The 12,009-nt window shown below is 36.4% G+C and overlaps 1 protein-coding gene across 2 annotated transcripts in view; it reads left to right on the top strand.

Annotated features, from left to right (window-relative positions):
- Positions 1-12,009, top strand: part of NEK5 (NIMA related kinase 5) — a 114,190-nt gene that overhangs the window by 15,920 nt on the left and 86,261 nt on the right. For both annotated transcript variants that reach the window (XM_020970021.2, XM_020970019.2), the window contains exons 3-6: positions 1,112-1,209; positions 3,136-3,219; positions 3,301-3,371; positions 6,244-6,330. In XM_020970021.2, the coding sequence (XP_020825680.1) occupies positions 1,112-1,209; positions 3,136-3,219; positions 3,301-3,371; positions 6,244-6,330 (340 nt within the window). The remainder of the gene's footprint in view (positions 1-1,111; positions 1,210-3,135; positions 3,220-3,300; positions 3,372-6,243; positions 6,331-12,009) is intronic.

The raw sequence follows: 12,009 nt of genomic DNA, 5'->3' as shown, positions 1-12,009 counted from the left end.
GGAATTTATATAAATCCCTTTTAAAATTTGATTTTATTAGATTTGGCTCATTATTCTAGACTATTGAGATCTTTTTAGATTCCTATTCTTTACTTGATGTATTAGCTATCCCTCCCAGCTTTCACATTGTCTGCAAATCTGATGCACATACTAAATATCAATTTCTCTCACTTATCCATTCCCGAAGTAAGCCCAGCTGTTATTTATGCCTATGCTACTAAAATCAGGCTGTTCACCTGGTGGGAGCTATCGTGATGGAAACACAGTAGCTGGGAAGAAATAATAAGCCTCCTATAGAGGACTTGCCCTGTAATCTCAACCTTTCTTCAATGATAGGAGCATCACTTTTTTTGAAAATGCGGGGAAAAGTGATAAGAGGGAGTCATGAGTATAATTATAGACCCTCTACTACAGTATTACTGAAATACCTCATAATGATATAGAGGTGACCTGATTTCTGGAAGGTTCTCACAGCAACCTCATGCTCTGACAATTCTCACCAATGCAGAAAGGTTTTGAATATGAGCTCAGTGATGGACTGTATGCCTATTAGATTTAAGGACCAGCTTAGCCAAGTTCATAGAAGCTCAGCACTACAAGGTTGATTCAAAGGTGTCAGAGATTTTTAGCCAAAACCACTCATTAAACCTCCTAATAAGGCAAAGAGTGATTCTGAGCTATACCAGTATAGGGAGTACATACATACACTAATTTGCTTTTTTTTTTTTCAGGCAATAGGGGTTAAGTGACTTGCCTAGGGTCACACAGCTAGTAAGTGTCAAGTGTTTGGTCTGAGGCCAAATTTGAACTCAGGTCCTTCTGACTTCAGGGCCAGTGCTCTTTCCACTGCACCACCTAGTTGTCCCCTTCTTTTTTCTTTTTTCTTTTTTTTTACTTTTCTTAAAGTATTAACAGATGATGTTTATTCATCTTAAAAATGGGAACTACATCTTATCTTAGGTATTTTTAATAAATTATTTTGGGAGGTAGATTTCTAACCCATTATGTGGGAGGATATTTTAATTATACTTTAGAATACCTTACCTTTAAAAATTAATACCTATAGGAAAGTCATTCCAGTAAATAAAATAATGCCCCTTTTTTCTTATAGAGATGAATAAATTATACATTGTGATGGAATATTGTGACGGAGGAGATCTTATGAAGAGGATCAGTAGGCAACATGGAGTGCTCTTTGATGAGGACCAGGTAAAGGATTCTAATTAGTATTGTAGCAGGCATGTTACCAACAGGTAGTATCTGAGAAAGAAAGAAAGGAAAAAAGAAATTTGCTTTTATTATCCCCAAACTGGATTATTGTGCATGTCATTTGTGGGTGACTCCTCAAACTAGAATGCAATGAATTAGTCAGTGTTCTGGACAAGTACAGTTTGACTGAGAATACATTCATAGTTCTGGCCATTGTGACTCTCCCATTGAAAATGGAGTCATCTTGAGTAAAGGAGTGTGAACATTCTCACAGCATCCATCCTCCCCTTCCCCTGCCCAAGTCTGTATATGCTATTAAGATAAATATTTACTTCCCTTTAAAAACCCAAATCTGGAAGCATTTAAAAACAAAACATTATAAATGTAACATATTAACCTCTTGACTTTTCCTATGGGAAAATAATAGCTATACAGTTTTGCTTAGTGAGGGGGAAAAACTCTCTTCTTAGAAAATGTCATTTTAGTTTCCCTGTTCATTAAGAGAAGAGAGAGAGAGAGAGAGAGAGAGAGAGAGAGAGAGAGAGAGAGAAAATAATGGCCTCTTTTCTCATCCCCACTCTTTGCAACCACATATTTTTAATACATACAGAGCTTTTGTTGAAGTCCTTTGGAGAGCTCTGGTCATGGAAGAGATATGGGCCTCTGTGGAGAAGCATAGGAATCAGGGTCAGGATGATGGATGCTTAATGTTCTGGATTAAAGCACTCCACAATAATGTTATCTTCATCTTTCCTGAGGTCTTTTTGTTACATTTTGCTATTTAAGGCCATCATGATCTCATACATTGCCTCTAGTTTTGTTGTTAAATATTTCAAATATGAATAAGCAATCCATACATCTCATGCTGTTGTGAATTTATTCAAGTATTCTTCCTGTGCTCTTGCAGGAGCATATTATTTCTGGATTTATGGAAAACATGTCTCCTCTTCTCCTCCTCTGTGTGCTATTTCTCCTATATTTATGTAACTGCCCTTTGCTGTTAAAGTTTGGGCTACATTTCATCTTGATAAAAGAGCCTTCAGAATTACAATTTAACATTTCATCTCTGGAGCATACCTGCATGTATTTCCCTCTTTTTCTGTATTTAATATGACAAAGTAATAAACAAATGCTTGTGAATTAGTAAAATTTCAGTGTCATCTCTGTAGACATGGAGTGCATACTGAAAAGGACCCTGGATTTTATGGAAAGAAATTGACAAAAAACCCCAACAAAATGAGGTGTTAAAAGTAAGATAAAACCAGATTCTAAAAACTTCTATTCTTGTTTTCCATATTTTCTCTTACTCCAAAAGGAAACGCAACTGAGAAGGAAGACAGTTATCAGGAAAAAGAAAATTAAATATGGTGCCCAGCACGTTATTAGCATTCAAATGTTCAGTAAGAAGCACAAAATTAGGAACAGCCTCAGGCACTTCTTTGCTTCTAACCATTTATCTTTTAATTATATTGAATTCACATTGACTTAAAGGGCACAGTGGACAGAGAGCTGGACCTGGAGTCAAAAAGACCTGAGTTCAAACCTATCCTCAGACACTAGCTATAGGACCCTGGGCAAGTCCCTTGACCTCTTTCTGCCTCAGTTTCCTCATCTGTAAAGTGAGGGTAATAAAGGGTTGTTGTGAGGATCAAATGAGATAATAATTGTAAAGCACTTAATACAGTGTCCAGTATATAGTGCTATATAGATGATGATGATGATGATGATGAAGAACTTCTCTGGCAAAGCTATGTGGCCCTTGTTAGAAAATGAATAGAATTAAAGATGAAAGTGATGACTTATATAAATGTATATGATATTTACAGAAGATATCCATGTAATTTACTTTGTTTTTGCATCTTGTCACTGAGACATTTCACTGAAATTGCAAGTGTCATTGACAGAATACCTTCTCTTTCATTGTAGATTCTGGGTTGGTTTGTGCAGATCTCTCTGGGATTGAAACATATTCATGATAGGAAGATCTTACACAGAGACATCAAAACACAGGTAAATAACCCAGGGAAGGTCACCAGTAAAAATGGAATCTTTTTCTTGCTGTAACTCACATACCTTTTTCTTTGTTTATAGAACATTTTTCTTAGCAATAATGAGATGGTTGCAAAGCTTGGGGACTTTGGCATAGCAAGAGTATTGAACAAGTAAGTAACTTTTAAATACAATTCTTTCCTGCTCAAAATTGTCAAAATATATGTGTTTAAGAATGAAAGGTACCATTGTCTAATATTTCTAGGTAAATATTTAGATATAGACTCTAAGATGGCAATTGGTACATTGAGTTACACCAAACAGATACATTGGAAGGGAAGGAAGAAAGGAAAGGAAAGAAAAAAGAAAGAAAGGAAGAAAAAAAAGAAAGGAAGAAAGGAAGGAAAGAAAAGGAGGAGGAAAGAAAGAAAAGAAACAAAACAAGAAAAAAAGAACCCTTTTATCATATAAGCATAGTGAAGCAAAAGAAATTCCCACATTGACCACATCCAAAAATACATTTCTCCATCTACATTAGTCCATCATCTCTTTGTCACAAAATGTTCTGTTTCATCAGTCCTGTGGAGTCATTGTTGATCATTTCATTGATTAGTTCTTTCTTTCCCATTGTTCATTTTTACAATATTGATTTAATAATATAAATTGTTCTCCTGGTTCTGTTTATTTCACTCTGCACCAGTTCATATAAGATTCCAAGGTGTCTCTCAAATCATTTCTTCATTTCTCATAACACAATAGTATTCTCTTGCCTTCATACACTATAATTTGTCAAGCCATTCCTTAATTGATGGATACTCCCTTAGCTTTCCGGTTCTTTGTCATTACACAAAGAACTGCTATAAAGGTTTTTTTTTGTTTCTGTTTTTGCACATAGATCTTTTCCCTCTTTCTTTGATCTTTTTGGGGTATAGGCCTAATAATGGTTTTGCTGGATCAATGGGCACATACAGTTTAATAACTTTTGAGGCATAATTCCCAGTGCTTTCCAGGATGGCTAGACCAATTCATAGCTCTACATGGATGTACCTGTTTTTCCAAAATTTGTCATTTTCTTTTCTTTTCCCCCCCAGCTTTGTCAATCTGATAGGTGGACTCTCAGAATTGCTTTAATTTGCATTTCTCTAATTATTAGTTATTTGAAGCATCTTTTCATATGACTAGATATATTGGGTTTCTTCCCTTGAGAAGTTCCTGTTCATATCCTTAGAATATATATTAATTGGAGAACACAACCTCAGTTTCAATAAGAGTTGAATGAGATTTCTGTGATTTTGAGTAAGTAACTACCCTTCTCTTCTCTGGGGCCTCAAGTTGTACTAAATCAGGATTTCTTAACTTTTCATCGTGTCACAGGCCCCTTTGGCAGTCTAATTAAACCTATGGACTCTTCAAATAATGTTTTAGTGCACAAAATAAAATATATAAGATTATGAAAGGAAATACTTCTACTGAAAAATGCAATTGTTAAAATATTTTTTTTAAATTCAAGGAGCCCAGTCCCCTCCCCCAAAGCATCTGTTTTCTGTAAAGATTACTACTCGAGGGGTGGTTGGGTGGTGCAGTGGAAAGAGGCCCTGGAGTCAGGGGGACCTGAGTTCAAATCTGGCCTCAGAGACTTGACACTTATTAGCTGTGTGACCCTGGGCAAGTCACTTAACCCCCTTGCCTAACCAAAAAAAAATTACTACTCACTTCTTCCCTCACTCCCTTATTAGCCTTCTTGAAAGAAATAGCTAATTATTCTTGATGACTAAGTGCTAAGGGAGGTTTATATAGCAAGTCGCATAATGGTCTCCTTCTTTTGGTTGATGGTAAATTGGAGTAGGCAGCCCCCAGCAAAAGCTCTGTGGTATCTCCTTCCATGGGGTAATATCCATTCCCCAGCCTCCCCTGGGTTGCCTCTTGTGCCACTTGCCCTGAACAGGGTTTGTGGGGCTTGATCCAGGTGCAAAAATTTCCTAATTTTGGCCGTGCCTCCGAGGTCTCTTCCAACTGAGTTTCTCTGACTTTTTGTAGATGGTTAAAATTCAATTTAATTTAATCTAATTAATATTTATTGCATCTGCATGGTGCTTAGCACTATGAGGTGGTGGGTTGAATGATAATCTGGAGGTAAATACATGGTCTTTGAGGAATCAGGCAGGTACATAACCATCGTTTCTTCTATTCTAAACCTATAACTATGTATTTACTTGATTCTTCCAAAAGCAACTATAGTCCTTTGGCTATGAGGAACCTGGGGAGAGGTAGGAGGTACAATGTGGTGCATGGAAATAGTGGTGAATTTGAAGGCAGAGGATATGGGTTTAAGTCCCATCTTGGCCACTTATTTTCTGTGTGGCCTTGAGTGATTCGCTAACTTCTCCAGTCATCAGTAAATTTGTCATTTCAAAGTTCCTTTTCAACTCTAAGTGTTCAGTCCTATGGTCTGACAATAAAGCTAGCCTTTATGTAGCACTTTAAAGTTTGCAAAGCACTTTACACTGTTAACTCATTTTATCCTAACAACCCCAGGAGATGCTGTTATTATCCCCATTTTACATATGAGGAAACTGAGGCACAGAAAAGTTATGTGATGTACTCAAACACACAAGTAAGAGTCTCAGGCAGAATTTAAACTCAGTCTTTCTGACTCCAAGTCCTGAGCTCTATCCAATGTTTCACCTAGCTGCCTTCAGCCTTGAAAGTTAGAGAGAAAATGATAGTCAAGAATTGTTTTGGGGCAGCTAGGTTGAGCAGTGGATAGAGCGCCGGCCCTGTATTCAGGAGGACCTGAGCTCAAATCTGGCATCATACACATAACACTTACTAGCTGTGTGACCCTGGGCAAAGGCACTTAACCCCATTGCCTAGCCAAAAAAAAAATTTAAAAAATTGTTTTCCTTCCTTTTGTTATTTTCAAAGTAGTTTTATTTCCTGTTCTAACGAATTTTTTTTTGTAATATAATGACTTCAGAATAGAATCTACTTTTCTTGTCTTTGTGAGAATAAACTACTGTATTATCTTATTCAAAATATTTTTAGTACAATGGAACTTGCTCGGACGTGTGTTGGGACACCTTACTATCTGTCTCCAGAGATCTGTCAGAATAAGCCCTACAACAACAAAACGTGAGTTCTTGCTATCGACTGACTCATTTGAAATTAGCTGTCAAATCTAATTTAGAGAACTCTATAGGAATTCCAGGAACTGTGTGTCATCCCGGCCATGCTGTTGATTATAGCTTTATACCTTAATGTCTGTGTAAGACGTCGCCTTTGTAAAGATACATGAAAGGATTGAGTCCTTTTGGAGAAAAGGTGTCATCATAGACATTACAGATCTTGCTATTATATGATGCCATATAGTAACTTTGGGAATTTTGGTCAGGGGATGTAAAACTTGGCCTCTGGGATTGATACTTGTGAATAGACTGCCCAGCAGTTACTTGCTAAAGAGTCTGTTAATGCTTCTGATCAATTAATCAATAAACATTTATTAAGTGTCTACCACGTCACCAGGCATTGTACTAAACTCTGGGGATACATGAAGAAGTGAAATTCAGTCCCTGCTATCAAGGAGTTTATAATCTAATGGGGAGAGACAACATGCAAACAAATATGTACAAAGCAAGCTATATACAAGATAAAACAGGAAGTAATTAACAGGGGGAAAGCATTAGAATTAAGAGGGGTTGGGGAAGGCTTCCAGTAAAGAGGGATTTTAGTTGGAACTTCAAGGAAGCCAAGGAAGTCAGTAGACAGAGTAGAAATATTGCAGCTCTGTGTCTGAGTAACCCACACACAGGGCAGCGACCTTGTCATTGTACACATTGCACATACCACCTATTTAATAATAATAATAATAACAACTAGCATTTAGATAGAGTTTTGAGGTCTGCAAAGCAATTTACAAATTTTATTTGATTCTCATAACACCCTCGGGAGGTAGATGCTATTATTATCACCATTTTAAAAATAAGGAAACCAAGGCATGCAAAGTGCTAAATGACTTGCTTAGGGTAATTCCCCCCCCCGCCCCCCATCAAGTCATTGCCTGTTCTAGGGTGATAGTACTTATTTTGTGATGGTCCCCTGCTATAGGGAAGTCCCTTCTGGGAGGACGTAGAGGTCTTCTTGTGATGTGTAAAAAGGTTCGAGAGACATAATTTCTGGGTAATTTGATAACTTTATTAATAATGCCAGAATTTTAATAAAAGGATGACCATTCGGTGTGCTCTCTCATAGAGCAAAGACAATCATGGCAGGGGAGGGGCTCCCGGCTTATATGCCCTTTTGGAAAAGGAGGGTTCCTGAAGGTGGCGACCAACTCTGATTGGTTAACAGTTTAATGAGGGGTAGACTTTGCAAAGACAAGTGAGGTTACTCTAATGAGGGTCTGAGAGTGACATCGTGTCACTCTTGGACACAGACTATCCCTATATCCAGACCACCCTCAGTCTTGGGCAATCTAGACGAAGAATCTATATCTCTCACCCCAAGCCTGAGCTAGTTTGGTGGAGAAGCAATACTCAGAATGAGGAGAGTGTTAATCCAGTTTTCCATCAGCCCTGTCCTTGAGAGATTGGACAAAGAAATAGGACAGGGGAAAAAGCTTGGGTCTTCACAGTTTTAATAATTGGCTATTAATATGAGAGAAATTATCATTTCTCTCACTCTGTTGACTCTTGCTTTCTATAGCTGGACTTATAGTGCCCTATTCCTACAGTGTAGGTGCAACTATGAATAGGTTAATCAGGGTTAGGGAACCTGCAGCCTTGAGGCCACATGTGGCCTTCTAGATCCTTAAGTGTGGCTTTTTGATTGAAAATTTGGATTTGGTCAAAAGGCTGCCCTTAAGGATCTAGAAGGCCACGTGTGGCCTCAAGGGAAGAAAAGAAAGGAAGAAAAAGAAAGAGAGGTGGGAGAGGAAGGAAGAAGGGGGGAGAGAGAGAAAGAGAATGAAAAATGAAAGAAAGGAGGGAAGAAAGAAGGAAAGAAAGAAAGAAAAAGAAAAGGAAAAAAATCAGTACAACTGATCACTATACTGAAAAAGTCTGAAAACATGCTTATGGTAGTTCCTCTATAGTTAGATCTATTTCTTTTTCTGAGATCGGTTATTTAAGATTTCTATCTGGTCTTCTGATAGTTTGAGTATTTTATAATCTGAAGATATTTCTCCATTTCTTTTGTGCTCTCAGTTTTATTAGCACATAATTGTTCATAATATATGCACACATATTGTTTTCTGGTTTTGTTGTGATCTTGTGACCTTGTGACCTTGATCATTTGCTATTTTATTAATTTGATTTTCTCCCTTCTTTTTAATCAGAGTAACTAATGTTTTTATCAATTTTGTTAGTCTTTCCAAAGAATCAACTATACTTTTTCTTTATGATTTCTGTTTTTTTGTTCTCAATTTATTTATATCTCTTCTAATTTTAATATAGCCTCTTTTGTGTAATTTTAGGCTTGTTTATTTGTTGGTTTTCTAATTTTAAAAAATTTCTAATTTAAAAAAATTTTTAAATTTTTCTAATTTAAAAAAAATTCAGCTCATGAATCCTCTTTTTTTTTTCTATTTTATTAATATATATTTGTAGGGGGATAGCTAGGCACAGTGGATGAAGCACTGGCCCTGAAGTCAGGAGGACCTGAGTTCAAATCCTGCCTCAGACCAAACACTTCACACTTACTAGCGGTGTGACCCTGGGCATTATCTTCTAGAACAATTATGATTTGCTTTGACTATATAGATAGCCCTACTGCCATACTGCCTTACTGTTACCTTAGGACTAAAGAGAACATTGTATCCCAGTCCATACTTTTGAATAATCTCAGTATTCCTCTACACTTGGGAAAACTGAAAACTAAAATTGGCTGGACTAGAGTGGATTTGGACTCAGGAAAACCTGGCAGCTCAATTCCTGCCTTAGGCATTTACTATCTGTGTGAATGTAGGCAAGTCATTTTACCATCACTGTTGACTCTGCAGATTCTGCTATTCTATGATGGAGTGTTGAAACTTGGAGGATTTTGGTCCTGAAATGTAAACCTCTGCCTCAGTTTCCTCAACCGTAAAATGTTGGGGTTGGACTTTATGGCATCTAAAGTTCCTTCCACCTCTATCAAAAGTGGGCTAACTCCTAAGGTGCTGTGGGTAGTTGTTGCTTTGTTTTTTAAAATAATTTCTTGAAATATGTTGTCTCAGATCTTTTTCTTGGTTGTGGCTTTTGGGTAGCCCAGTGATTCTTAAATTTTTTCACATAAAAATTATTTCACATAAGGATCATGGGTGGGATTCAAACACAGTGTCTTTAACTCTAGAGTCAGTCAGTGTTCTTTCTATCATGCTGTTTTCCACATAGTTTGAAATTACTGAGGGACCCACACTTACATTTCAACAAAGGCCACATTAGCCACTCCGGCTTGGGGTTAGACCTGTCATTTCACAATCATTCCTTTCATACACTGTGAATGACTACCATTGCTTGCTACTCATATTTCTACTGTTGCCATGTTAGATTGAGATTGAGTTATTACAGTGAGCGGTGGGGTTGGGAACTAATTGTGTAGAGACTTCTTTACTGTTATAAGTACCAGAATAGTTAATGCTATCTTTGTAATTAGCTTATCACTATAACTAAATAGCATACATTTGTAAGTCTGAAGGATTGTAACCCTTTGCTGTAACACTTAAAGTGTTCTACATTTAATTTAGCTATGTTTCCATTCTATTTCATGAATAAATATTTTTCATAATGATCCTCTAAGATATGACATTATGCTTTATGAAATTAATCTCTTCCTAGAGATGCCAGCGCATGTGGAAATTGAGCATCTTCTAAATTATATGAATTTAAAGCTTTTCAGCCTATCCCCTAAAAACCTAATAGTGCCATCAAATCACTGAGGAAACAGAAAAAGAATAATACCTGACCCTTATAGAGCCCCTTACCCATGGAGAAATATACTGTTTAATAAATAAATTAATGATGAGCTGTGTCTATGACAGAACCCTGCATGTGAATCTTGGTAATTAATATTATTTGATGATGATTGTATAGTATAAACTCTTTTTTTCAAACAAAATATTATATATTATAATATAGCCTTAACTGAAGACCACAGAGTAAGGAAAGCATTACTAAAGCCAAGTGAAGACTAAGTGGTCATGGTGGTTTGGAACAGATTTTTATCTTGGCTTTTCATGTCCTGAGCACAGAAACTGCTCCATTCTGGGCCCTTGTTAGGTTCTGCCTTGCCTTCAATCCGATGAAGAGGGAAAGAATAAGGAAGAAGAGAGTAGTTGGAAGAAAAGAAGATGAGGGGGAAAGAATGAGGAAGATGAAAGTAAAGAAGAGAGAAAGAAAAGAAAGAAGAAAAGAGAAGATAGAGGAATGATGGAATATGGAGAATAAGGGAGAAAGGCTGCAGTCTTGGCTAGAAGAGTGCTGGGCATAACAAGAGAGGAAGTTGCAAAAAATTATATGTTTCCATTCTATTTTACTCTTTATGTGTATTTTCCTCTCACTTTGCTATGACTGAGGTATTGAATTTTTGGTTATTCTGACCACCAAACATTCAATTTATCTTTTTTTGATCAGGTTGATTGAATTACTTGTCAGTATTATGATGTCACTGTGTTTGAAATTGTCAACCTTCCATTTCTCTACATGAACTTATAGGAATTATAATGAAGACCTGCACTGAAACTAGTAACATAGCTATTAGATTACAAGAATATAGATCAATTTCATTGTGCAAACTGTTACCTAATTCTGAGGTCATATGACATTTAAAAATAAAGTATTAACATTTTAAAGACACTATAATTAAAGTATACATTATAAGTTGGAAGACAGATTCTCTTTGCTATAACAAAGTACTATATATTTAATTTAGAAAATGAAAGAAAATGAAAGTATCTTTCTTGACTATATGTCCATTGTATTTCATAAGTAAATATCTTTCATGATGATTTTTTAACACAGAGATGGGGCCCATGGACTCCCAAAGGGCTCATGGATAGACTTTGGGGTTTATGAACTTGGATAGGAAAAAAATTACATTATTTTCACCATCCTCTAGTTGATATATAATCTTTCCTTCCATGATGAATGTAGGCAACCAACATTATTCTGAGAAGAGTCCATAGACTTCACCAGACTACCAAAGAGGTCCATAATGGATAAAAGAAAGGTTAAGAACCCCAACTCCAAGATATGACATTATGCTTAGTGAAATCAAGTCAAAACCACAAGCATTCATTGAGTGCCTACTATGTTCCAGGCATTTGTGCTAAGCCCTGGGGATACATGGAAAGTAAAAAACACAAAAAGAGTACCTACCTTCAAGGAGCTTACATTCTAACGGGTCAAACAATGTAAATAAAAAGATATTCATAGAGTAGAAGAAAAGAACCTTAATATTCCATTTTTTCTTGAAAATAATATCATTCTGTAAAGCACTTGTCAGACAGAGTTAGATATTCTCAGAGGATCACTTTCTACAACCTGAGATTGCTTGTTATGAAATTTATAGGGTCTCTATGTAGGAGAAGAGCCCATTTTAAAATATTTCATTCAGGGCCATTTTTCTCCTAGCTTGACTCCGACTGGCTCTAATATAATTATTTAAAAATTGAAGTGGTAATTATTTCCTGGATGAAGTCACAAATTGCTTCATCCTTTTTAAGCATCCCCTCTCATAAATGCCACCTTTAAAAGCCAGAAACAAATTTATTATAGGACTTCAGCTTTGAAGGTAGCTATTTATAAGTCAGGCCTCCTTCTTCCTGCCAAACAAGTT

Source organism: Phascolarctos cinereus, unplaced genomic scaffold (genome assembly GCF_003287225.1).
Source record: "Phascolarctos cinereus isolate Bilbo 61053 unplaced genomic scaffold, phaCin_HiC Scaffold_726;HRSCAF=1367, whole genome shotgun sequence".
NCBI classification, from domain to species: Eukaryota; Metazoa; Chordata; class Mammalia; order Diprotodontia; family Phascolarctidae; genus Phascolarctos; species Phascolarctos cinereus.
This window is presented reverse-complemented; position numbering and strand designations above follow the sequence as displayed.